This window comes from Callithrix jacchus, chromosome 11 (assembly GCF_049354715.1).
Source record: "Callithrix jacchus isolate 240 chromosome 11, calJac240_pri, whole genome shotgun sequence".
Lineage (NCBI taxonomy): Eukaryota > Metazoa > Chordata > Mammalia > Primates > Cebidae > Callithrix > Callithrix jacchus.
Genome location: NC_133512.1, coordinates 93,474,223 through 93,500,205, shown reverse-complemented (window position 1 = coordinate 93,500,205; position 25,983 = coordinate 93,474,223). Strand labels below are relative to the sequence as shown.

The 25,983-nt window shown below is 46.0% G+C and overlaps 1 protein-coding gene across 4 annotated transcripts in view; it reads left to right on the top strand.

Annotated features, from left to right (window-relative positions):
* DPP6 (dipeptidyl peptidase like 6) overlaps positions 1-25,983 on the top strand; it is a 1,158,816-nt gene that overhangs the window by 974,946 nt on the left and 157,887 nt on the right. For all 4 annotated transcript variants that reach the window (XM_078343379.1, XM_035255081.3, XM_035255078.3 and 1 more), the window contains exon 8: positions 19,099-19,219. In XM_078343379.1, the coding sequence (XP_078199505.1) occupies positions 19,099-19,219 (121 nt within the window). The remainder of the gene's footprint in view (positions 1-19,098; positions 19,220-25,983) is intronic.

Below are 25,983 nucleotides of genomic sequence, written 5' to 3'. Positions count from 1 at the left end.
GGAGAAACACATAAGCATGTGTATATATTCATTTGTTATTCACCTTTTAGCACAAAGGTAACTGGGCTTTCCACTACCATCACTTTCTGTATACAAGGCTTGAAGGCCAATTATATTTTATTTCCAGCAGTCTCTTCATGTAATCTCTGCAAGAAAAGTCTCTTTCGATAGGATTTGCTAACTTTTTCTTCAGTGTTCTCTGCCTATACCCTGGTCAGGCGAGCGCACTGCATTCTTAGCGGTGCTGTGTATCATTTGTGTTCAGTCTTTTATAATCTGAAAAACAAAACATTGTAATAAGATTTCTTTTTGTTATTCTTTAGCACTTTGTACAGCTTTTTGATTGACCCGTTCGTGTCCTTCATATACATATTTACTGCTCAGTGCACATGATTCATGATTTCCACTTGTGGGAATTTATCCCAGGGAGCTATCAGAGACACAGGCAAAAATGTTTGGACCAAGAGGCACACGATAGTATTTTTAGTACAATCAAAAAACCAAAAGATTATATGTCAAATAACAGGGGGTTAATCAAATAAAGCTTCATATCTCTTCAAACACATGTCTCAAAGAATGTTTAATAACATAGCAAAGCAGCTGGGCATGGTGGCTGGCACCTGTAATTCCAGCTCTTTGAGAAGCCAAGACAAGAGGATCACCTGAGGTCAGGAGTTTGAAACAGCCTGGCCAACATGGTAAACTACTAAACCAACATCTCTACTAAAAATACAAAAATTAACCAAGCATAGTGGCACATACCTGTAATCCCAGCTACTCGGGAGGTTGAGGCGGAAGAATTGCTTGAGCCTGGGAGACAGAGATTGCAGTGAGCCAAGATTACACCACTGCACTCCCGCCTGGCTGACAGAGCGAGACTCTGTCTCAAAAAAAAAAAGTAAAAATAAAATGACATGGAAAGCATTCCTAATATAAATGAAGCATTAGGTTATATGGCCTTAGTTTTATTAAAAACCTCCCCCACCAACACACATACATCTTGAAGGAAATTAAATGCAACCAAGTTGATTTGTGTATGTTTTTTAGAAACGGGATCTCACTCTGTGGTCCAGGCAGGAGTTCACTGCAGTCTCGACCTGCTGGACTCAAGCAGTCCTCCTGCTTCAGCCTCTCAAGTAGCTGGGACTATAGGCATGTGCCACCATACTCAGCTCATTTTTTAATGGTTTCGTTGTTGTTATTTGTTTTTGTAGAGCTGGGGTCTTACCATATTGCCCAGGCTGGTCTCAAACTCCTGGCCTCAAGTTATCCTCCCACCTTGGCCTCCCAAAGTGCTAGGATTATAGATAGGAGCCACCATGCCCAGCTCAAAGTTTATTTTAAAATGGTATTTTGTATATGTGTGAGTATGATCTGTAGGACAATGACATTTTTCTTTTTTCTTCATATATTCCACAAAAAGCAAACACTTGTAGTGACAGCTTGGTGGCCTCTGCTGTGCCATGTTCCAGTGATACTGTGATCTTAAGCAAGGTTCGCTTTTCAAAAAAACCCAGCACTCCTTTACCCAGCCCCATCTTTGGTTTTCGTTTATCTCTCTCACTTCTTGTTATTACTTCATAGTAATTTTACTTAAGAAAAGACTCAGAATTCCCACCATCATCCAGTTTCTGACATGGACCTATGGAAGGCCGGCCGTTCCGGAAGCTTGGCCTATGTCGGGGGCCAGACAACTACTTAGAAACACCCACCAGGGGCCTTGTGTGGCCCAAGCAAACATTCTGCCACCACCTGAGTCCACACTCAGCATCAGCTGAACTCAGCAGGCTCTCGGGCAGCAATGGTCGGCCCGCAGGGTGGCATCACACACGTGTGCCTCTCCTGCAGTATTCAGTGCAGTCATCCCCCAACCACACAGGAGCTGCCTTCTCCCCCAGCCCCGCCTCCAGATGACAGCTTGGTGCAGGGAGCAGGACATCCACATGTGGGTGTGGAATCTTCCCTGCCTGATGCCTCTCAGGACCCAGGGTCATGGCTTCGGGGCCCAAGCAGGAACAAGCACAACGGTCTCCAGATTGGGAAAAGTGTCAGTTACAACTCCCTCCCAGTACTCATGGTCCTCCTTATCCCAGTGTAACTTATCATAAATAATGCTGTCACGAATAGAGGTAATAGTCAACCCTTATCAGGTTTCCAGGACAACAAAAGCAGGAAGTCAGCTGATGGTCAAATTCCATGCAGAGAGGACCACCTTAGGTTCCGAGGGCTAGCGTGTTTCTTCAGTCTTTTAGCCACCCTTGGTCATCCTGACTTGCTGTTACATGGCCTATTGATGAAACCACTCAGGACCACAAGTGACATTTGTAGCACACCCAGAAATTAAAGCCGTGCAGAGACACGAGCTCACCAGTGCTCCTTAGGTTGTCCTTGGAGGCCTTCCTCACCCCACCTGCTAGCAGCTGCTGCCGGAAGAACCTGCTGGCTTCCCTGGTCAGCTTTCTGCTTTCAGCAGTCTCCGTAAGAGAGATGTCCACCAGGTTGCAGATTTGGAGGCAGAATTCCTGTGTGCTGGTGACATGTTTTATGGGCATAGAGTGTTCCTGTGACAGGAGTTACCTGCAGGATTGGAACGGTCCCCAGTGAAGACTCTCCTGTGTGCCTCAGGAGCAGTTACTTGGGCGTGATCATTGCTAAACCGATGGGGGTAGCTGCTTCCATGACCAGCCAACCTGTTCTGTGCTTCGCCCTATAAATTACGTTTTATATCATGTGCAGCAGGATCTTTCATGTTTATTTACCACAGAAATGTCAGTAAACGGTTCCTGATATAATTAGCTTGATCAGGAAATGTGGTAACTCAAGAGAAGCCACGGAATAGAGGGAGAAGCGCAATTGCTAAATAGTCACCACCACCTGGATATGTCCTTGACATTAGGAAAAGCCACTGTAATGTGTCAATTAAAGAAACCTAGCCAATGTGATAATTGAAGTTTTTAATTAATATAGAGAGAGAATCTATTTCCCCACTTATAGTAACATGTTGGATTCACTATGAATGTTTAATTTCCTTTCCATGATAACTAGTTCTCCCTAGGCTGGGCGTGGTGGCTCATGCCTATGGAAGGCCAAGACAGGAGGATTGCTTGAGGCCAGGAGTTTGAGACCAGCCTGGGCGACAGAGCCAGACCCCCATCTTAATTTAAGAAGAAATAATAAATAAATAAGTAGTTCTCCTTTTCAATAGAAGGTTGGTAATAGCATAACTAATTAATTTGCTCAATATCATTTACAGATGTAAATATTAATGTAACTTTTGGATTTGGCAAAGTAAAAGATGAAATAAATCTCTTAGAGATCATCCAACCCAACCTCTTATATTATAGTGGAGGAAATTGCATTAAACAGTGTTGAGCAACCTGCTCAGAGCTGGACGGCTAGTGGTTTTCAACAGGAATTCAGGGTTCCATTTCCAGTCCAAGGTCCTTTCTTCTTTCTCATCCCACCTTCAGTAGTATTGCTATCATTGTGTCACATACTGAGCTGTGCAACATGATTCCCTTTTGGCCTGGATTTTCCAGGACTAAAAACCAAATTGTGCCTAATTGTAGTGATTATCCCATCCCTGGTTCCTAATGTAATTAGCCCCCTCTTTAGCTATTTGTATCTTTTATCATAACCACTCTGGGAACATGCAGATTGTGCTTCTATTGTAATCTAATTTGACTTGGTTTAAGAAATATTAATGGTGTAAATTATCACTTAATACACACACACGTACAAACACACTCTTCTTCTCAGTAAGTTACCTGAAAGTTGTATTAACTTTTTAATTTGTCTTTTTAAATTCTCTTACTGATGTAAATGTTCATGAAACTTTTGGATTTATTTGCCTTTTGGAAAAGTCAAATAAAGCTTCAGTTAGTTAAAACCCAGCCACCTCACATGCTAAACCCTGGTATAGTTTTTCTGTCTACAACATACATAGAAAAAAATAACAATAACAGAGACAATATTGAGGAGAATAGTTTCTGGGAGTGGATATAGATTTGATCTAATCCCTTTTTGTACATCCACAGCAATAGTTTTGGACAATGAAACCTGGTGATCTTAGGTGATGCGAGGTCATTAGTCAATAATAATTCCATACTGTGTCCCTCATTCTAATAAATCAGGAAAGTGTAAACTCTGGAAATATTTCCCTAATAAGGACTGAAATTGCGCAGATCTCTTCTTTAGTTAGAAAAGTCGCCAAGAGAGTGTATTTAAACGAAAGTTCCCAATCCTCTAGAGAATTCCAGTGTATTCATTTGTTTTCATGCTGCTATGAAGAAACACCAGAGACTGGGTAATTTATAAAGGAAAGAGGTTTAATTGACTCACAGTTCCACATGGCTGGGGAGGCCTCAGGAAACTACAATCATGGTGGAAGGCACCTCTTCACAGGGTGGCAGAAGAGAGGATGAGTGCCCAGTGAAGGGGGATACCCATTATAAAGCCATCAGATCTCATGAGAACCAGCTCAGTATCAGGAGAACAGGATGGGGAAACTGCCCTATGATTCAATTATCTCCACCTGCTTCCTCCCAAGACACATGGGGATTATGGGAACTACAATTCAGGATGAGATTTGGTTGGGGACACAGCCAAACCATATCATTCCCTGGGCCCTCCCAAATCTCATGTCCCCAAAATTCAAAACACAATCATGGCCTTCCAACAGTCCCCCCAAATCTTAACTCATTCCAGCATTAACTGCAAAGTCCAAGTCCAAAGTCTCATCTGAGACAAGGCAAGTCCTTTCTGCCTATGAGCCTGTAAAATCAAAAGCAAGTTAGTTACTTCCTAGATGCAATGAGGGTACAGGCATTGGGTAAATACACCCATTCCAAATGGGAGAAATTGGCCAAAACAAAGGGGTTGCAGGCCCCATGCAAGTCCAAAATCGGATAGGGCAGTCATTAAACCTTGAAGTTCCAAAAATGTGTCTTACATCTAGGTCATGCTGATGCAAGAAGTGGGCTCCCATGGCCTTGGGAGGCTCCGCCCCTGTGGCTTTACAGGGTACAACCTCCCTCCCAGCTGCTTTCACAAGCTGGCATTGTCTGCAGCTTTTCCAGGTACATGGTGCAAGCTGTTGTTGGATCTATCATTCTGAGGTCTGGAGGATGATGGCCCTCTTCTCACAGCTCCACTAGGCAGTGCCCTTGTGGGGACTCTGACCCCACATTTCCCTTCTGCATTGCCACAGTGAGATTCTCCATGAGGGCTCCACCCCTGGAGCAAATTTCTAGTTAGACATAAATTTCTATTTAGACATCCAGGCATTTCCATGCATCTTCCGAAATCTAGGTGGAGGTTCCCAGACCTCAATTATTGACTTCTATGCACCTGCAGGCCCAACACCATGTGGAATTTGCCAAGACTTGGGGCTTGCATCCTCTGAAGCAATGGCCTGAGCTGTACGTTGGCCCCTTTTAGCCACAGCTGGAGGGGCTGGAACACAGGGCACCAAATCGCAAGGCTCCACACAGCTGAGGGGCCCTGGACCCAGCCCAGGAAACTATTTTTTCCTCCCAGGCCTTCACGCCTGTGATGGGAGTGGCTGGTCTCTGACAGGGCTGGGAGACATTTTCCCCACTGTCTTGGTGATTAACCTTGGGCTCCTTGTTACTTATGCAAATTCCTGCAGCTGACTTGAATTTCTCCCCAGAAAATGGGATTTTCTTTTCTACCACATCATCTGGTTGCAAATATTCTTTTCTTTTTTTTTTTTTTAATGGATTGGAGGTTTCAGTGGGACGGGAGAATCACAAGGAATCAGGTGTTCAGAGGAATGTATTGAGTAGAGGTGAGGAACTAGGATGTTGAAAAGTAAAAAAAGGAGAGAAGGAGAGGAAGAAAGAGGAAGAAAAAGAGGGAGAGAGAACAGGAATATTGCTTCATTCTAAAAATGGGTATTAATAATGGCCGATCAATATTTTGTGTATTTAAAATGGAGAACTCTATAAATATTTATTGAGTTTACTTGTTCCAGATCTGAGTTGAAGTCCTGGACATCCTTATTAATTTTCTGTCTCGTTGAGTCTAAATCTCGTTATGGGTCTTATGTATCTGGGTATTAAGATCTCTTATTGTTGCATTGATCCTTTTACCACTGTATCTCTGTTGCTTTGAAATCTAAACTTGTATTCTCTGTTTCCTCTTGAACACTTTGCTACTTAGAAATGTCTTTCTCTGGACACCTCAAGTCCTCTCTCTCAAGTTTGAAGCTCCACAGATCTCTGGGGCTGGGGCAAAATGCCACAGTCTTTTTGGATAGCAAAAGTGACCTGTACTGCAGTTCCTCACAAGTTCCTTATCTTCGCCTCAAATAAAGAAAAGCTGGACTTCGCTTTTAAACAAGGCTCTAGGGAGTTCCAAAGTTTCCCACATCTTCCTGTCTTCTAAGCCCTCTAATCTGTAGGAAGTTCTAAACTCTCCCACATTTTCCAGTCTTCTGAGCCTTCCAAACTGTTGCAGCCTATGCCTATTTCCCAGTTCCAAAGTTGCCTCCACATTTTGGGGTATCTTTATAGCAGCGCCTTACTCTCTGTGGTACCAACTTACTGTATTAGTCTGTTCCTGCACTGCTATGAAGAAATACCTGAGACTGGGTAATTTATAAAGGAAAGAGGTTTCATTGACTCACGGTTCCGCATTGGTGGGGAGGCCTTGGGAAACTTACAGTCATGGTGGAACCTCTTTGCAGGGCAGCGGGAGAGAGAATGAGTGCCTGACGAAGGAAAAAGCCCTTTATAAAACCATTAGGTGCTATGAGAACTAACTCACTATCACTAGAACAGGATGGGGGGAACCTGCCCTGATTCAATTATCTCCACCTGGTCCCTCCCAAGACACATGGCGATTATGGGAACTACAATTCAAGATGAGATTTGGGTGGGAACACAGCCAAACCATATCATCCAGTTAATTGAACTGACAGACTTTACTATAACCTTGAGTATATAAGCCATATTTATGCCAAAATGTTCATTTTAAAAAATAAAACTAATGTGATGTATTTTACAAAAACAGCACATGACACTTGGCTCTGTTTCCAATTCATGTAGTTTGTGTTAAATGAAGTCTCTGTTCAGAATCAGTGTTTGGTTTGGGAAGAGGGGTTTGCTGACATGTCTGTAAGCCTGTGGTGTTTCCAGCCTCCTAGTACAAGGATAGTAGGAAGTTTTAAAATGCCTGGAAATGAGAGGAAAAAAAGTCTTGATTTTAAAAGGCCAAGCAAATTTTAAAGAAAATGACTCCTGCAAACTGGTTATGTTGAAAGCTAACGTATTTCCTTGCTTAGTATTGCCATATGTAGTCCTGTAAAGCTTGCAGAGGGGGAAAGATCAGGAGACACACACCTGCTCTGTTGGGATCTAAAGTGCAGTAGGGAAAAGATGTACAAATATGAAGAAGAGGAAGCTGTACATGGCAGCAAAGGCCGAGTGGATAGGAAGGGCAGAAAATGCCCAGAGACCTCGCAGGGCAGAGAAAAACAGAGCAGACACAGCACAAAGAGGAGGAGAGATCTCTGCCACTCATTATGCAGCAGAAGTGGGAAAGACCCAGAGGGGGCTTGCCAAGGGTGGACTGAGTGGGCTTACTTGGAAAACAGCAAAGAGATGAGCCTGGCAGAAAGAAATTGAAGACGGAAAATAACTTGAGATAGGCTGGTGATGGCTTTGAATCCCAAGCAGCGGCCCTCACAGTTTTACCTGATAGGCTCAGAAGGAGGAATAACAGGATAACTTTATTTATTTATTTATGATGACATTTCGCTCTTGTTGCCCAGGCTGGAGTGCAATGGCATAGTCTTGGCTCACTGCAACCTCCGCCTCCCAGGTTCAAGCGAATCTCCCACCTCAGCTTTCCAAGTAGCTGGGATTACAGCCACCCGCAACCACATCTGGCTTATTTTTGTGTTTTTAGTGTAGCTGAGGTTTCCCCACGTCGGCCTGGCTGGTCTTGAACTCCTGACCTCAGATGATCCACCTGCCTAGGCCTCCCAAAGTGCTGGGATTATAGGCGTGAGCCACCACACCCAGCCAGGATAATATTTTATAAAAGGAGTATTTGTTGCGGTAATGTACATTGAAAGCCTACTTTAATTTCAATATAATTTTCAGACAAGGAATCACACACTCGTACAATTTTCCAGCCTTATCATTGGAACACTTGCTGATGTGATACAGACGAAGTGGGATTATGATAGGCTATTTTAAGCCCTTAAATTATCAGACAATTTTGGACTGCAAGAACCCAAATGGAACCCTGCAGCCATCAAACATGAGGAGCTTCAGCGTGAGTGTTGACGCCGAACGGAACCTCGTCCACCCACCTGATGTAAATTGATGTTCCCCGGCTATCACCCTCAGCTGTACCCTTTACTCAAGAAGTGCTTTGTTTAGGGGACTCTATGTTGTATAGAACACGGTTTTGCCTGTCATCTGCTGGTGATGATCGTGCCATCTCTGTGTCCTGTCTCTCTTTAGACACAAACCTCCAGTTGCCTATGGAGCAGCTACCTGAAAGTCTCAGAGGCATCTCACGGTCAACCTGCCCAAACCCTACTCTGATTTCCCTCTCCAAACCTTTTTTCCTTCTTCACGTCCATCTTAATTCTTAGTAACCCATCCACTCTGTCCCCTAGGTGTGAGGATGAGAGATCATATTGATTTCTTTCTTCTTCCCCACCGCACACCCACACCCTGTAGATTCTGGCTCCTAATTTTTTTTCAAATCCATCTTCTCTTAGATCTCGCTTTCTTGGTTTGTTCTTTCACTGTTTCTTAGGCCTCCCCACCTCCAGCCTTCTGCCTCCCATCTTCCCTCAGCCATCACGGCGATATTTCTGGAATGCAAGTGTGATTATCTGGCCCTTCTGTGACTGCTTTCCAAGTTCCCACAGAAAATGAAGCCCCAAATGTCCCAGAACACAAGGCTTCCCCCAGCCTGACCTGTCCCCGACGCTCACGGTGTCTTTCACCACCTGCATCCCTACCCACTTAGTACTTTGCCGCTCTTCCAGCCGCCTTGCAGTCCCCTGAATGCATCACACCTGTGCGCCTTTCCACACGTGGGTGCCGACATCTGAAGAGTTCTCCCTTCGGCTCTCCCTTTTGCATGAGGGAGACTTTAGAGGATTCTCCAGCCCCTCCTCTAAAGCCTTCCCTCTTCACCACCAGGGGTCGCTTCCTGCCCCCTTGTATTATATGCTGCTCCTGGACCTAGGAGAACAGGTGCATGCCTGATCAAATGAGGTATCTTTAATGATCAACACATGTCAGGTAAACAGATGCAAGGGCTGATTGGTTCCAGACAGAATTTACTCACAAAGAGAACTTTTTTTTCCCCCAAATGGCCCAAACTGGTTTTCAAGATAGCACAATGTATTATGCCATTTTAAAAATTTTGTTTTCTTTTTAGGTGATGCATAATAATTGTACTTATGTAATGTGGTACAGTGTCAGGTTTCTTTTTATTTTTTTGAGACATTGTCTCACTCTTGTCGCCTAGGCTGTTGCAATCTCAGCTCATTGCAACTTCCGCCTCCCAGGTTCAAGTGATTCTCCTGCCTCAGCCTCCTGAGTAGCTGGGATTACAGGCACCCACCACCACACCCAGCTAATTTTTGTATTTTTAGTAGAGACGGGGTTTCGCCATGTTGGCCAGGCTGGTCTCAAACTCCTGACCTCAGGTGATCTACCCGCCTCAGCCTCCCAAAGTGAGACTTCCTCTTCTTTAAGATCTTTTATCTCTCTGCCTTTGGGTCACATCCAGAATTCTTCATCCCTGCCCTGCTCAGCAGCGCCACTCTTCTTGTGTCTGAACATCTCTGGACTTACTAGGTTTTGCCCATTTGCTCTTTCAAAAATTCCAGATATTCTACTTTCCAGAGGTTTCCTTTTTTGGTTGTGAATTAGAGAGTCGCAGCCTTCTGCCATCACTTAAGAGTGCTTCAGTCTTCTTCAAACGCGAGTACAGAGGCTATTGTGGTGGCGTGTCTGGGTGAGTGATGGGCTTACTACACTCGGGTCTTATCTGTGCCAGGGTTGGCTTGGTTACATCCCAGCCTCTCCAGAGCAATGACGTTCTGCTGGGATCTGGGGGCTCCAAAGTGGGCTGTAGGGCCAGGAAGCCAGCAAAATTTCCATCCTACAAGTGTGCATGAAATTAAAGATACACAGAGGTATGATGGCCGCAACGGTGGTAGGAAGGTTGGAACACAGAGGAAAAATGACACATGGACCCTGCTCTCATAAAATTTGAAATCTAGTCAGTGTAGAAGGCCAGATAACCCACAGAAGAAACTTGGGTACAAAGTGGGAATGCTTAATATAACTCACTCTGCGGAGGACTTTGTCCACTGCCCCAACACGGACCTCACTCCACTGGGGAGGTCTGCTGAGGTTACTAAATATTTATAAAGGGTCGGCTCTCCTCACAGTCGGCTTCCAGCAGGCATTGGGTAGGGCCCTCCGTGGCGGCCGGGCACCTGGCACGTGGTTCCCCTGCCTCCCTTGGCCTGGAGTCGCTGCTGCTCCTCCACAGGTCACTGTCCCCACCAGCCGCGGTGGTGTAGTGTTCAGCAGAAGCAGGAAATGCAGTCTCCCAAGGCTGTGCTGGTTGTCCTCACTCTGAAAAGAGCTCACTTGTGCTTGAGTGGACATTGCTTCAGCGTCAATGTGGAGGCCTCTGTCTGTGGGCTTCAGGGAGTGCCAGGGACCAGACTGCAGAGCGGGCCTCATCCTGCACCCATGTCCAACCTCTTTTATCCTCTCCCCCGAGGTCTCACACCTGCTCCCCACAACCTCTCGGCCTGTGGGATCCATTGTGTTGGTGAGGAGGGAGCACAGCTCCATCACAGAAGGGCTGTAATGGATGGAGATTGCTGAGGCTCCCTGCTGGAAGGTTGGGAGCTGAGCTGGGAAGACAGAGCATTTGGGTGAGGAGAAGAGTGAATCGATGGACTGAGGAGGGAACACTGCTGCGCCGTGCCCAGGAGATGGGGCACCGGCAGTCAGAGCTTCCAGGCAGGGCTCCCGGGCCAGGGCAGCGTGGGGGAAGTGGAGACAGTGGTCTCGCCTGTCCTGGAAAAGCCTGTGAGTATCCTCATTGCTGCTGCTGGGGGCTAGACGCTCCCACATGAGGACCAGAAAGCAGACTTCCTCATTCTCCTGGGGGCTGGACGCTCCCACGTGAGGACCACAAAGCAGACTTCCTCATTCTCCTGGGGGCTGGTCGCTCCCACGTGAGGACCACAACAAAGCAGACTTCCTCATTGTTGCTGCTGGGAGCTGGACGCTCCCATGTGAGGACCACAAAGCAGACTTCCTCACTTTCCTGAGGAATATGTACCTCTGAATATGTTTTGGAACTCTGAGCATTTACCCTGTAAAAGCTTTCTGGGCCAGGCGCTGTGGCTCATGCCTGTAATCCCAGCTCTTAGGGAGGCAGAGGTGGGAGGATAGCTTGAGCCCAGGAGTTCGAGGCCTACCTGGGCACTATAGCGAGACCCTGTTCTCCACAAAAAGGAAAAACACAAGACAAAAAATAATAATAATAAGCGTAAAAGCTTTCTGGAAGAAGGAACTGAGGTCCAATGGCAGAGCGCACAGGATAGCAGCCCCCCACCACCCCACTGCAGCAGGACTGGGGTTCCAGTGGACAATGGGTTCAGGTGTTTCAACAGCATCTCCAGCTGCAGGGCCCCACTGCCACAGTTGAGTTGAGGCCTCAGAATCCATCGCAGATGCAGGTACTGGCTGAGTGCCCACAGGGCCCAGAGGGCAAAGGCCATCCTGAAAAAGGGGTGGGCAACGCCTTCACCAGAAGGGACTGCAAGTTTTGAGCTGGCCAGCAGGGTTCTTGACTGATGGAACTTTCAGTGAGAAGGACCTCCTGCCAGTGTGAGCCAGCGGTCGCCAGGGAACTGACCACAGAGCTCCCGGCAAGACTAGTTCCTGAATAAGCCTCTAGAAGAGGGCAGAAGGGCCAGCTGCTGCCGCAGCTGCCATGTCTACTGAGACAGGCTGTGACAATGACAGTGGGACATCCTTCCATCCCCACCTGGTTCTTCTGTGTGGGTCTCATGAGTGTGAGCTTCCAGCATCAGGTTCCTTCTGGGTGAGAAACAGAATGTGAGAGGCGGCATCGTGATCTCAGAGTTGTTTATGGTCTGGTGCGTCTTCAGTTAACAATAACACCTTTCCCTTATTAGGAAGTTGCCATCAAGATGCAACATGTCATAGTCATGAGACCACAAGTCCTGGAACCTGCTGCCTAAGTTCCGAACCTGGGTCCTTCTTCTGTTAACTGCTGACCTTGGGCAAGGCACTTAAGTGCCACGTACAACCTGGCTTCAATCCCAGCCCCACCCCTGGCCCGCCAGCTTTTGGGCAAGTTACTTAACAGTTCTGTGCTCCCATGTCTTATCTACGAAGCAGGAATAATGGTACCTGCCACACAGGGTTATTTTTAAAGATTAAGTGAGTTGATGCTCGTAAAGGGTTTTAGAAGTGTCTGCCTGATACATACAAAAATTTACCCGAAATAGATCAAAGACCTAAATATAAGCAAAAACTGTAAAAATCACAGAAGCTTAGGGGAAATGTTCATGGCCTTGGATTTGGCAATGGATTTTTAGCTGTGACACCAAAAGCATGAAAAATAAAAGAAAAAGAAATAGATAAGCTAGACCCGATCATAATTAAAAGCATTAATCCTTAATGTTCTAGCTCGGGTGACACCTGCTGTGGTGCCTGTTCTAACCCCTGCAGAGAGAATGGGTTTTTTATAAAAGACAGTAAGAGCAACAGATGTGGCTGAGCGTTTACTTCAGGCCAGGCACTCTTTTGTGTACTTTCAGTGGGTTGGCTCCCTTGCTCTTCACGTCCATTTAAGATTAGGTTCTATTGCTCAGGTGCAGTGGCTCACACGTCTCATCCCAACATTCGTGAAGCCAAGGCGGGCGGATCACTTGAGGCCAGGAGTTCAAGACCAGCCTAGGCTACATAGTGAGACCCCATCTCTACCAAAATAAAAATAAAAAAACAGGTGTGGTGGTGGGTGCCTGTGGTCCCAGCTACCTGGGGGGGCTGAGGCAGGAGGATTGCTTGAGCCCAGGAGGTTGAGGCTGCAGTGAGCTACGATAACACCACTGCACTCCAGCCTGGTGACAGAGGAAGACCCTATCTCCCAAAAACAGCAACAAAAGATGAGGTTTTATTATTATCTCTGCTGATGAATGGAGAAACTGAGGCACATAACAGTCCAGCAGCCGACCCAGGCCATCCTCTATGCTCCCAGCACATGGTGTAGACACCATGTGTAGACACATCGTGTAGCCTGGAGCACACTGAACTGGGTAGATCCAGATTCCCACTGTGAATGGGGACTCCCATGCACACTGGTTAGGGCCCGTGACGTCCCTAACCCTGCATCATGGGACCTCAGTGACTTCTGCAGGATTGAAAGTCACATCTTAATCAGGTTGCAGACTAAAGATTTAAACTTGGCCGGGCGCGGTGGCTCAAGCCTGTAATCCCAGCACTTTGGGAGGCCGAGACCGGTGGATCACGAGGTTGAGAGATCAAGACTATCCTGGTCAACATGGTGAAACCCCGTCTCTACTAAATACAAAAAAAAATTAGCTGGGCATGGTGGTGCGTGCCTGTAATCCCAGCTACTCAGGAGGCTGCGGCAGGAGAATTGCCTAAACCCAGGAGGCGGAGCTTGCGGTGAGCTGAGATCACGCCATTGCACTCCCGCCTGGGTAACAAGAGTGAAACTCTGTCTCATAAAAAAAAAAAAAAAAAAAAGATTTAAATGTTATACTGAAGTGAGCAAAAAGTTACTTCAGATTTTTTAAAAAATGCTTTTAGAAAAACTGTGTTTTAGTAAAGACATATCTGGACTGTGACATATGAGATAAACTGGGGCAGCAGCAGCAGGAGGCAGGGAGGTGAGTGAAGGCAGCCTATGGTTGTGAGCAGTGGGTGGGGTGAGGCCTTGGGGTGGCACGTGAACTAATGCAGACAGTAAAGGCCACACATAGGGAGGCTTCGAGCCCCTTTAGAACAGGAATCTCCGAAACTCATCGGAGGCTGATTGCTCTGCCGGCTGTGCACATAGTGGGTAGAAAGTGGAAACTCAGCCACTCACCCCAATAGTTCATCTCAGCACCCAGGATTTCTCAGCCTCCTGGGGGTTAGCATCGCAGAACCACAGGCAGAACCTGATGCTTCTAAATCCTCTTTCCCTCAGATATCTTAATCTGAATATCAAAAGGAAAATGTGAGGTACGGTAGCTCACGCCTGTAATCCCAGTACTTTGGGAGGCTGAGGTGGGTGGATCACTTGAGCTCAGGAGTTTGATACCCAGCCTGAGCAACATGGCAAAACCCCATCTACAAAAAAATACAACAATTAGTCGAGAGTGGTGGCAGGCACCTATAGTCCCAGCCACTTGGGAGGCTGAGGTGGAAGGATCGCGTGAGCCCAGGAGGCAGAGGTTACAGTGAGCTGAGACTGAGCCACTGCACTCCAGCCTGGGTGACAGAGTGAGACTCTGTCTCTCAAAAAAAAAAAAAAAAAAGAAAAGAAAATGTGAAAGATCTTCAGAGCAAAACACACTCTTTATAGCTTGTTCTTTCATTTTCCTTCCACTAGAAATAAAGCCAAGCAAAGAAAGGATTTACTGTCCATCACAGCAACCTTTACTAACTCAAAATAATAACCGGCTATGGTCTGATTTGATTCAAAAGTTCATTGTAAGCTTACAATGCATCGTTTTTAAAAGCTAAAACTTAGTAATACATCGTACCCTTAGGCAAACTCATAAGAACAGATGCTGAAATTGAATTAGGATGTATACTTGTTTCTGGAAGTTTTCCAACTCATTTCTGGCTGAAGTGAATCCTTGCAGAGCCAGGAGGCCTGAGTAGAAAATGGGTACTTGACACTGCTTTTGGATCCATCCTCCGTGAAAACAATCTAGGAAAACCGCGCTTTTCTTATTTTCAGTAAAAAAGTTCCATATTCATGCTATTTTCTGTACTATGCAAAATGCCTTCTCTCCATAGCCTCTTAAATGATACTGCAATATTTTTCCTAGAATTTCTTGAAAGGAAACAGCTGGTTTGGTCCCTGCTCTTTGTCTGCATGCTGGATTTCTGAAGACACTGGATATTTGCAGTCTGGGCTGCATCAGGTTCTGAGGTCCCCACAGGGATGTGGGCAGAGGGTTGAGAGACAGGAAACCAAGGACAGAATTGATCATTGATCTATGCACCAGATAGTAGGATGTGTAGGATCATTTATAGCTTAGGAGCTTTGGGAGACATGAGGTAGTTTGTGGGCCACAGGTTCTCAATTTTGGCTGCATATTGGAATCAGCTGGGATATTTCTTTACAATGCTGATGCCCGGATTCCATTCCTAGAGATTCTGACTTTGGGTTGGGCTGGTGGACTGAGCATTAGAATTCTCAAAAGCTCCCAAGCCATGTAATACGCATCAGAATCTGAGGACCACCAACACAGTCCATCTTCCTGCTCCTCCTCAGAGAGGGGGGTGACTTGCCTGAGGTCAGAATTATAGTATTTTCCAGTGTACCCCAACTCTGCAGCTGCTTCTTCATCACCCAGTGGCCCAAGAGAACAGTTTGAGAGCAACTTTACCTCATCCCACAATGTCACCCCAGACCTCAGGTCACTTCCCATGGTCAACAGGTTCTTCCTGCAGACTCACTGGCTGGTCCTCCTCCATCTCCATGTTTGGTGCTCCTCAGATGACGGCAACCAGCTTCTCCCATTCGGGGCCTGGCTCCCTTCTCTTTGCCACACCAGCTGCCTCCGTACTCATCTTCAGGAGACTTGAGTGTAAACACATTGCCTCCTACTCTTACTTCTGTCAGGGACTTTCCATTGCCTTTGGGATACTTAGTGTGGCTTGCAGACCCTCCATGAGCTGGCTTCTGGCCTCCTGAGTGTCCTTTTTTGCCCCTTCTGCATGATTTCATTTGTATGAGGTCCCTGGAGTTGTCAGACCCCTAGAGACAGGAAGTAGAGTGGGAGTGCCAGGGGCTGAGAGAAGGATGGGTAGTTATAATAGTATGTAATGGGGACAGAGTTTCAGTTTGGGAAGATGGAAAGGTTCTGGAGGTGGATGGTGGTGATGGTTGCACAAAACTGTAAGCGTACTTACGGCACTGAACTGCACAGTTAAAATGCTTAAAATGGCAAATTGCATGTGATGTATATTTTGTCACAATAATAACTTTTCCCAATAACTTTCTGAGGAAGGCCTTGCCTGGCCTTTTGCCTGAGTTAGGCAGTTCTGTTTTCTATTTCCAAAACTCCACATTGTTTCCTATCAGACCATCGTCCTCTTTAGAGTCTGGCGTCTTTCTAGATTATAATTAGAATAAAGGGACATTGGCGTTTTCACCTATTTACCACTGTGTTCCCCCATGAATGCAGAGTAGGTGCCTGCTGCATAATTTTTAATAAATGTTGTTGAATGAATAAAACCCAGATCTACGGTGTCCTAGCCCATCAATCTTAATTGCTAGGAAAAAATTGAAATGCTAAAATAATCCAATTTGATATTGTATTATTCCATTCTCACATTGCTATAAAAAACTATCTGAGACTGGGTAATTTATAAAGAAAAGAGGTTTAATTGACTCACTGTTCTGCAGGCTGTATAGAAAGCATAGCTGGAGAGGCCTCAGAAAACTTACAATCATTGTGGAAGGGGGAGCAGGCACATCTTACATGGGGGATCAAGAGAAAGAGAGTTGAGGGGGAGGTGCTACTAGATCTCATGAGAACTCACTCACTATCACAAGAACAGCAAGGGGTAAATCCACCCCCATAGTCCAGTCACCTTCCACCAGGCCCCACCTCCAATACAGGGGATTACAATTTGACATGAGATTTGGATGGGGACACAAATCCAAACCATATTATCCCACTCCTGTCCCCTCCCAAATCTCTTGTCCTTCTCACATTTCAAAATACAATCATGCCTTCCCAACAATCCCCCAAAGTCTCAACTCATTCTTGCGTTAACACAAAGGTCTAAGTCCTAAGTCTCATCTGAGACAAGACAAGTATTTTCTGCCTATAAGCCTGTGAAATCAAAAGCAAGATAGTTACTTCCAAAATACAGTGGGGGCACAGGCATTGGGTAAATGCTTCCATTCCAAATGGGAGATATTGGCCAAAACAGAGGGGCTACAGGTCACATGCAAGTCCGAAACTCAGCAGGGCAGTCATCTTAAAGCTCGAAAATGATCTCCATTGACCCATGACTTACATCCAGTGCACACTGATACAAGTAGTGGGCTCCTATGGTCTTGGGTAGCTCTGCCCTGTGCCTCTGGTGTGTTTGGCTTCCTCGGCTGCTTTCATAGGCTGGCACTGAGTGCCTGGGGCTTTTCTAGGTGCATGCTGCAAGCTGTTAGTGGATCTACTATTCTGGAGTCTGGAAGACAGTGGCTCTCTTCTCTCAACTCCACTAGGCAGTGTCCCAGTGGGGTCTTTGTGTGAAGGTTTCAACCCCACATTTCCCCCTGCACTGCCCCAGTAAAAATTCTCCATGAGGGCTTCACCCCACAACAAACTTCTGCCTGGACATCCAGGCATTTTGTACATCCTGAAATCTAGGCGGAGACTCCTAAGCCTCAACTCTCACACTCTGCACTCCCACAGGCTTAATACCAAGTGGAAGCCACCAAGGCTTGGGGCTTGCACCCTTTGAAGCAACAGCCTGAGCTGTACCTTGGCCCCTTTTAGCCATGGCTGGAACTGGTGTGGCCATAATGCAGGGCACCATGTCCCAAGGCTGCACAGAGAAGCAGGGCACTGAGCCTGGCCCACAAAACCATTCTTTCCTCCTAGGTCTCGAGGCCTGTGATGGGAGGGGCTGCCTCAAAGGTCTCTGAAATGCCTTGGAGCCATTTTCCCTATTGTCTTGGTGATTAACATTTGGTTCCTTTTTACTTTTCCAAATTTCTGCAGCCAGCTTGAATTCATTGCCAGAAAATGGGTTTTTCTCTTCTACCATACAGTCAGCCTGCAAATTTTCCAAACTTTTATGCTGTGCTTCCCTTTTTAAATATAACTTCCAGTTTCCAGTTATCTATTTGTGCATTCATTAACAAAAGTGGTGTTGGCTGCCGTTCTCAGTAAGTTCCTTATCTCCGTCTGAGACTACCTCAGCCTGGACCTAATTGTCTGTATCACTATCGGCATTTTGCTCACAGCCATTCAACTAGTCTCTAGGAAGTTTCAAACTTTCCCTCATCTTTCTGTTTTCTTCTAAGTCCTCCACACTGTTCCAACCTCTGCCTGCTATACCCAGTTCCAAAATCACTTCCACATTTTCAGGTATCTTTGTAAGAATGGCCCAGTCTCAGTACCAAGTTTCTGTATTAGTTCATTCTCACATTACTATAAAGAACTACTTGAGACTGGGTAATTTATTTTAAAACGAGGTTTGATTGACTCCTGATTCTGCAGGCTATACAGAAAGCATAACTGGGGAGGCCTCAGGAAACTTTCAGTCATGGCAGAAGGTGAAGGAGAAGCAGGTACAACTTACCTGGCTGGAGAAAGAGGAATAGAGCACGGGGCAGGGGTTGGCTACACACTTTCAAGCAATCTCATGAAAACTCCCTCACTATCATGAGAACAGCAAGGCAGAAATCTGACCCCATGATCCCGTTGCCTCCTACCAGGCCCAGCCTCCAACACTGGGGATTACAATTCAACATGAGATTTGGATAGGAACACAAATCCAATCCATATCAAATATTGAAGTACCTAGAAGTATCAGACCACAAATTGTCCCGTCATGGTAAGTGGTAACATTGGGTAAAGAATGTGGAGTGTGAGCCTCTGATTGGTCCTTACATGTATATTCTCTTGGAGGTGGGTAGACCTCCAAGAATTTTGAGACTGCCTTTGTTCTACCTAATAAATACAACAGGAAAATAAAAACCAGGCTGACGAGTTCAGATTTTTTAAGAACAACCTATTTATAAAGACTTCCTTGGTAATACTATACTTTTTTTCTCTTTCCAAATTAGATATTTATTTTTGAAAACAATATCTACTACTGCGCACATGTTGGGAAACAGGCCATCCGCGTGGTCTCCACTGGGAAGGAAGGTGTGATTTACAATGGCCTCAGTGACTGGTTGTACGAAGGTAAGACACATGGAGGGGAAAAGAAAGGAAGATGTGTGGTTGCTGTCATTGCTGCTGCTACATTAAAGTTGTTGGGTTTTTTTCCCCTTTTTCTTTGACTTTGGCTTTAAATTAAACTCCAGTTTCTTAAGATTTCGCAAAATTTCAAAGATTGTATCGGAGCTCTCAGGAGCATCAGGCTATTCTCAGGGGCCTGCAGGGTCACACACTCACCTGGGGCCAGTGTGCCGGGCTGTGGGCTTTGCAGGGCCCTGCAATTCTTTTCTGAAGGGCAGGAGACCTGTTAATGGGAGATTTATCATGTGAGGAGGTGACTTCCGGGAACGTTCAGGGACTGCAAATGCGCATGTCTCTACCCGACTCTGTGAGTGCTTTGTTTTGCCTTGGGAAGGGGACAGTTGGAAAAGGAAGAATGAGTTACATCTTTCCATCAGAGTGACTTGCTGCTGAGCGCACCTCCTCTTTGCTGGACGTTTTCTACCACTGGTTGGCCTTTGGCACCAGAAGACTCTTGTTTTGTACATTATTAAGTAACTAGAAATCAGAGGGAGAAGTTCTTTTCTTAAACTTTGTTACTCTGTCTCCATGCTCACGACCCTTCATCGTAACAGTAACAACCACGTATTGATTACTGCTAGCTGCCAGGCACTGTGGGAAGCATTTTGTTTTCTGTTATTCCATTCCACCCTCTGTCATAGTTTGTTCAGGCTGCTGTAAAAAGATGCAACAAGATTCCACAGACTAGGTGGCTGAAACAATGAACATATATTTCTCACAGTTTTGGAGTCTGGGAAGTCCAAGACCAGGGTGCTGGCAGACCCAGTGTCCGGTGACGCCTCTCTTCCTTGCTCGCACATGGCCATCTTCTTAGGTCCTCACTGGCAGAATAGAGAGAGCTCTGGTCTTTTTATCTCCTTATAAGGGCACAAATCCCATTTGAGGCAACACCCTCATGACCTCATCACCTTCCAAAACACCACCTCCTAACACCATCACCTTGGGGATTCAGGCTTCAACATACAAATTTGGGGGGACACAGACATTCAGTTCATAACACCATCATAACAAGGTTCTATTTCACAGATGCCATGGTGAGGTTAAATAATTGGCTCACATTTACACAAGGGTAAGGAATATTTATTGGGGAAAGTTGTTGTTCAAATTCAGGACAATTAATTACCTTTTTAAAATTCCTCATGTAGCTAGAGTAAGCATATGCTTTCCAGCATGAGACCAATGAATAACCCAAGCTCTTCTCAGACTCCTGGCCTGAGACTGTGTGGTCACAGCAATAACTCACCCTGTTAGGCTGAGTCAGGGGAGGGTCAGGGAGATTCTGGGTGCTTTCTCAAGCCAGTATCATTTTCTCCAAGTGCTGTGCATGTGCCAGGCTGGGATTCTGCATTTTAGTGCCTTTGTGTATCATAAATTATAAAGCAGATGGATATGCAAGCTTAGTGCTACCTCCTAGCATAATTTCACTGAAGCCATAAAGTTCTATGGCTTGATTTTTAATTTTTTTAAATGGAGGTATAATTTGTACACAATAAAATGCACATTATAAGGACAGTTTGATGAGTTTGGCAAATGTATGTGCAATATCGCCCCAGTCAAGACATAGACCATTTCCATCAGTCTAGAAAGTTCCCTCAGTCCCTTTCCAAGGGCTTTTTCCCGAAGTCTGTCTTCCAGAAACTGCCTTGGTCCTGGAATGTAAGCAGCTCATTTTCTAACAGACTTCCTGGAACCCGGTCATCCACCTGAGGCTGTCCTTGCCTGTGTGGTCACCTTGGAAGCCCCATGTCTATTCTGATGGGGCTGCCAGTTCTCAGCCTGCTGAAGAGTTCAGTTCCTTCTGAGCCCCAGGAGATTCAACCCTGAGATTTTATTGTCACATGAGTTTTTGGCCACCCGGATAAAGCCACTGGAATGAAAGAGGGGATACAGTCTGCTGTGGTTATGCCTGTTCTGTGCAGAAACAGCCCTAGAAAGGGTATACCCCAAGATGTCCCCAGCTCCACCGAAGAGGCACAGCCAGCAGCACACAGGGAAACTCCAGAGGAGCAGCACCTCTGCGCGGGGTACAATCCCTGTGCCTATGGAGCTGACCTGCCCCCAGGACTCAGTAGACTGTTGACAGTGAGGACTCTAAAGCCCCATGAGTGCTGCCCTTGGGGAGAGAAAAAGGCCTTATACCTGGGAGCAACTAGAAAGCTGAGTCCTGTTTGCTTCCTGACATCTGAGGTCTCACTAACAGCTCTTCTGCTTCGGTGTGAAGCCGGCTCAGTATCTGGATAGGGAACGGGATCCAGGGGCTAGAGATCAGAACATGAGTGGTTCACAGTTAGGCTGTGGAACTGTAGGGACCCAGGGAGGAGACCTGGCCCAGTCACGGGACATGACAAGGGTCTTCCACTCCACAGACCTCGACATGCCCATCTGTACATAGGAAGAATACCCTCAACACTACGCTTTCTGAGGACTGTGTGAGACTTTGAGTGGAATGCACACAACACATGACATGGTCAGCAAAGGACAGTTGCTGCTGTTTTTCTTTTATTTATTTATTTATTTAATTTTTTTTTTTTTTGAGATGGAGTTTCGCCTTGTTACCCAGGCTGGAGTGCAATGGCGCGATCTCGGCTCACCGCAACCTCCACCTCCCGGGTTCAGGCAATTCTCCTGCCTCAGCCTCCTGAGTAGCTGGGATTACAGGCACACGCCACCATGCCCAGCTAATTTTTGTATTTTTAGTAGAGACGGGTTTCACCATGTTGACCAGGATGGTCTCGATCTCTTGACCTTGTGATCCACCCGCCTCGGCCTCCCAAAGTGCTGGGATTACAAGCGTGAGCCTGTTTTTCTTACAACAATACAAATAACTTGGTGATAATTTATGTAGTTGTTACTATTATTGTAACTATTTGTTAACACTGTTTTTATCACAAAGAAAAAAAATGTTTAAAAAAGAGAAAGGAAGGCATAGGTCTCAAGGCCGTGTTCCCCGGGTGGTCACTCTGTCACAGGGCAGAAACTGTCTGACCTGAAAATTCAAGAGAGATCAGTGCAAATAATAATGACCCAGGATGTGTCCCCTGCCTCTAAGAGAAAGGACCCCCAGAATTTGGCTGCAAGAGCTTAGGTGTTTTCCGGGGACTAATCTCCCTGAAAATTCCGTAACCAGATTTAAAATATCTTTTTTAGTATCTTCTTAATAAAATAAAAAGTTCATTGCTTTACCATGCAAGTTAAGCTTTTGCTTTAGGAAACCCATTGAAAGGACTTTTTTCTTCAAGGCATTCACACAAAATTGTGTTGGTGTGATAACAGAGCCCTAAATATTTTAAATCAATCACAGTCGATGTGGCAGCCTGATCTACTTAGCGTTCCCTGGAAGGTTTATAAGCTGATGCTTTGATTTCTGAAGTTGGGAGCACGGGAGCCCTGGGGAATCTTGCTTCCTTTTTTAATAGTGGGAAAGTAAACTTTGATGATTGCTTTTGCCTACTCAGTGACTTAACTGTTTCACTTCCAGACTCTTCCTTTAAAAAAGTTCAGGGATGGGGGAGATTAGAATAAAAATACTCTAGGCCGGGCGCGGTGGCTCACGCCTGTAATCCCAGCACTTTGGGAGGCCGAGGCGGGTGAATCACGAGGTCAAGAGATCGAGACCATCCTGATCAACATGGTGAAACCCTGTCTCTACTAAAAATACAAAAAATTAGCTGGGCATGGTGGCATGTGCCTGTAATCCCAGCTACTTGGGAGGCTGAGGCAGGAGAATTGCCTGAACCCAGGAGGCGGAGGTTGTGGTGAGCTGAGATCACGCCATTGTACTCCAGCCTGGGTAACAAGAGTGAAATTCCATCTCAAAAAAGAAAAAATACTCTAAAGCATTTGCAGAGGGGCTGATTTGCTTGGAGATGTTAGTTCTAAGAAGGCAAGCTGTGTGTGGGGGAAATAGCCACTGCAGTCCATAGCTTGTTGGCAGAAAAAAGCCTTATTGATTTGTTTCCTAGAAAGGATCTTAAACGTATAAAACATTTCAAAATATTGGAGACTGACGGAGAGAAGAGGTGGGAGCCCCATGGAGGCTGCTTGGAGTCTCCACCCCTTGACCTAAGATTTGAACACACAAAGAGGGGAAAGCTCCAGTTTGCTGAAGCAGTTGCCCACACACCAGAATGCAAGCTCAGCGCTGGCTGTGAACTCAGCGCTGGCTGTGAACTCATCATTGGCTGTGAACTTAGCACTGGCTGTGAACTCAGTGCGTCTGTTGCTGATTCTCTAAAGAGAGTCCTTTGGCTTATGTTGGTCACAAACTGATTTTGATAAACAAAATGCGTATCTTCATTTTATTCTTCTGGGAAAATGTCATAAAATTACATGGAATTTTGATTTTAATATAAAACTAAAGACTGCTTAATAGAGTCCTACAACTTTTCAAAGTTTATTAAAGTTTGTTTATTTGTAAACTAAAAGTAAGATGTGACTGAAGATTTTGAGGACTGTGAGTGAGTGTTCTGTTAAGAAATTGCACTTTGATGCGAGGCTTAGTAATTTTGCAGAGTTCCTAGTATGTAGGCCTGTGAACAAGGAGTTGGAATTGTCCGAGTGCTGATGAAGGTTCTGTTACTGCTGTTACAGGGTTGGCTGTGTTTCCAGTTGCCACTCTTGGTTGATACATTACTCTTAGCTCATCTTCATTATCATCATATGCATGAGCTATAATGGGACAGCACAGAATTTTTGGCCAATAATTTGCTAATAATGACTTTAAGTTATCAATGTTTCAGCTAAACAATGAGTCATCCAGACTTCTACTGCCAAAGCAGTCATATGCATATGCATATACAAAATGCATATAATTATTCAGTGATGTGCCATTATCTTGGAATGACTCACAGCCCTGTGGAAAGCTGGAACATATTGGGGTCACAGGAGGACAACATCTTTCCTCATGTACATTAAAGATCTTATCCCCTCACAGGGCAGTGGAGGTAGAGTGGGGAATGATGAACTCAAGAAGATATAGAGAGAGCTCAGCCTGGAGTCATCAGCCTGTGAGCACAGGGAAAGTGAGAAAAGGCCCAAAGGGAATTTATTTCATATCTGGTTTGGCATGTGTGAAATTCCAGGGCTGGATTTTTCTTAACTACTCCAGAACGTAGAGGTGCTTGAAAAATGTGATCAGCTCAGGAGACGCAGTTTGGCTCAAAGCATTTCCCCATGCACCTCAGCAGGAATCATGTTAGGTGAGACTCGAAGCCACCCCTGGCACTAGTCCCCCTTGTGAGGTTCCAGGACCCATGCCATCAGGTAGCCCCTGATAAGTAGTGGCCGCTGAGAAGTCTCCTGCCAACAATACTCACTTCTGCTCCACCCTGCCCAGTCCGCTGTCCTCCCCTGGACTCCGTGGCACCCTCCCCACTTTTTGCAGCCCTGCCCTGACTCCTGAGGCCCCCTCCTCCCAGTCACAGCCCTTGCCGCAGTCCCCAGGGTGCCACCATCCTGGTTCCACCTACCTGGGAGCCCCTCAGAGAGACTGTCTCCACTCTCCCACACTAACTGCTACCTTCACTGGGTGGCCAGCATGGAGGAAGTGGGGAGGTGGCTCATCTGGCCAGAAAGGAGCTCTTTCTAGAACAGCTGTTGCTGGATAAGCGCATCCTGAGTTGGAACTCATTCTCGTCTGTGATGTAGTCAGGCCTGCTGTACAAGGGGCAGAGCCTTTCCTAAGCGAGGCCCCTCAGTGCTGCCCGCTGAGTGCCAAACCCTGGAGGTGTAATCATTACTCTCCATCTGTGTGTCCTGCTCACGTCCCGGGACTGCCAGGCCAGCGTGAGGCAAGGCCGGCTTTGCACTTCCTCGGAGTTCCTCAGAGCATCTTTAAGGAGTCAGAACTCATGACCTAATCGTTTTCTCTGCCAGTGAAGTGCTCCAAGAGGCACCAGCGAAAGGTTAGGTGGGCCCCAGGCAGGTACATTTGAACTAATGAGGTTTCGGGGTGGTGCGATTCCATGCCTTGTTATCTTGAGTATTCAGGGAGGCGGAGAGCGTGTAGCAGTTGGAGTAGTGTAGCGTAGTAGATCCAAGTGCGCTTTCACACTTTCATGGAAGAAAAAACACTATTAAACTAAAGCACTTCTGGGATCGTGGCGTGGTTCTCAGGGTCTGTTTTCCTCAGGAAGCACATTCACCAAAAGAAAAGGGAGCTCTTGGTTCATCCAGATTCCCGTAAACCCTACCTCCCATGAAAGCAGAACAAACTTCGGGAAAATGACATTTCACAGGAAACTTGCCTGTTGGCTTTAGTTTACATTCATGACATGTTAGATGATGTGTGTACTTTGTGTGCCTCGTGTCACGCTGATACTCGGTGTGCTGAGCACTGTTCGCTGCATGTTGTGAACGGACCAGAGCCAGCTGTGACCGTCAGTAACAGGTACAGTCTTCAGTGAGTAGCAGGAGCCTTGGACTGTTAGATGCAGATGAAGAGAATCTGGCACACCGTCTTCTTATCTAAGAGAGCATTTCTAGTGCTGCTTCTGCTACTTTTCTTTAGAGACAGGGTCTCACTATGTTGCCCAGGCTGGTCTCAAACTTCTGGGCTCCTGTCTTAGCTTCCTGAGTAGCTGGGGCTACAGGAGCCTGCCACTGAGCCCAACCGCTCATGCTGTTTTTAAAACTCCCTGTCATACATTTGGAGACTGTTATTTGAGGTGCTTACAGAGGCCCCCTGCAGTGTAGTTTCTTGATTGGGT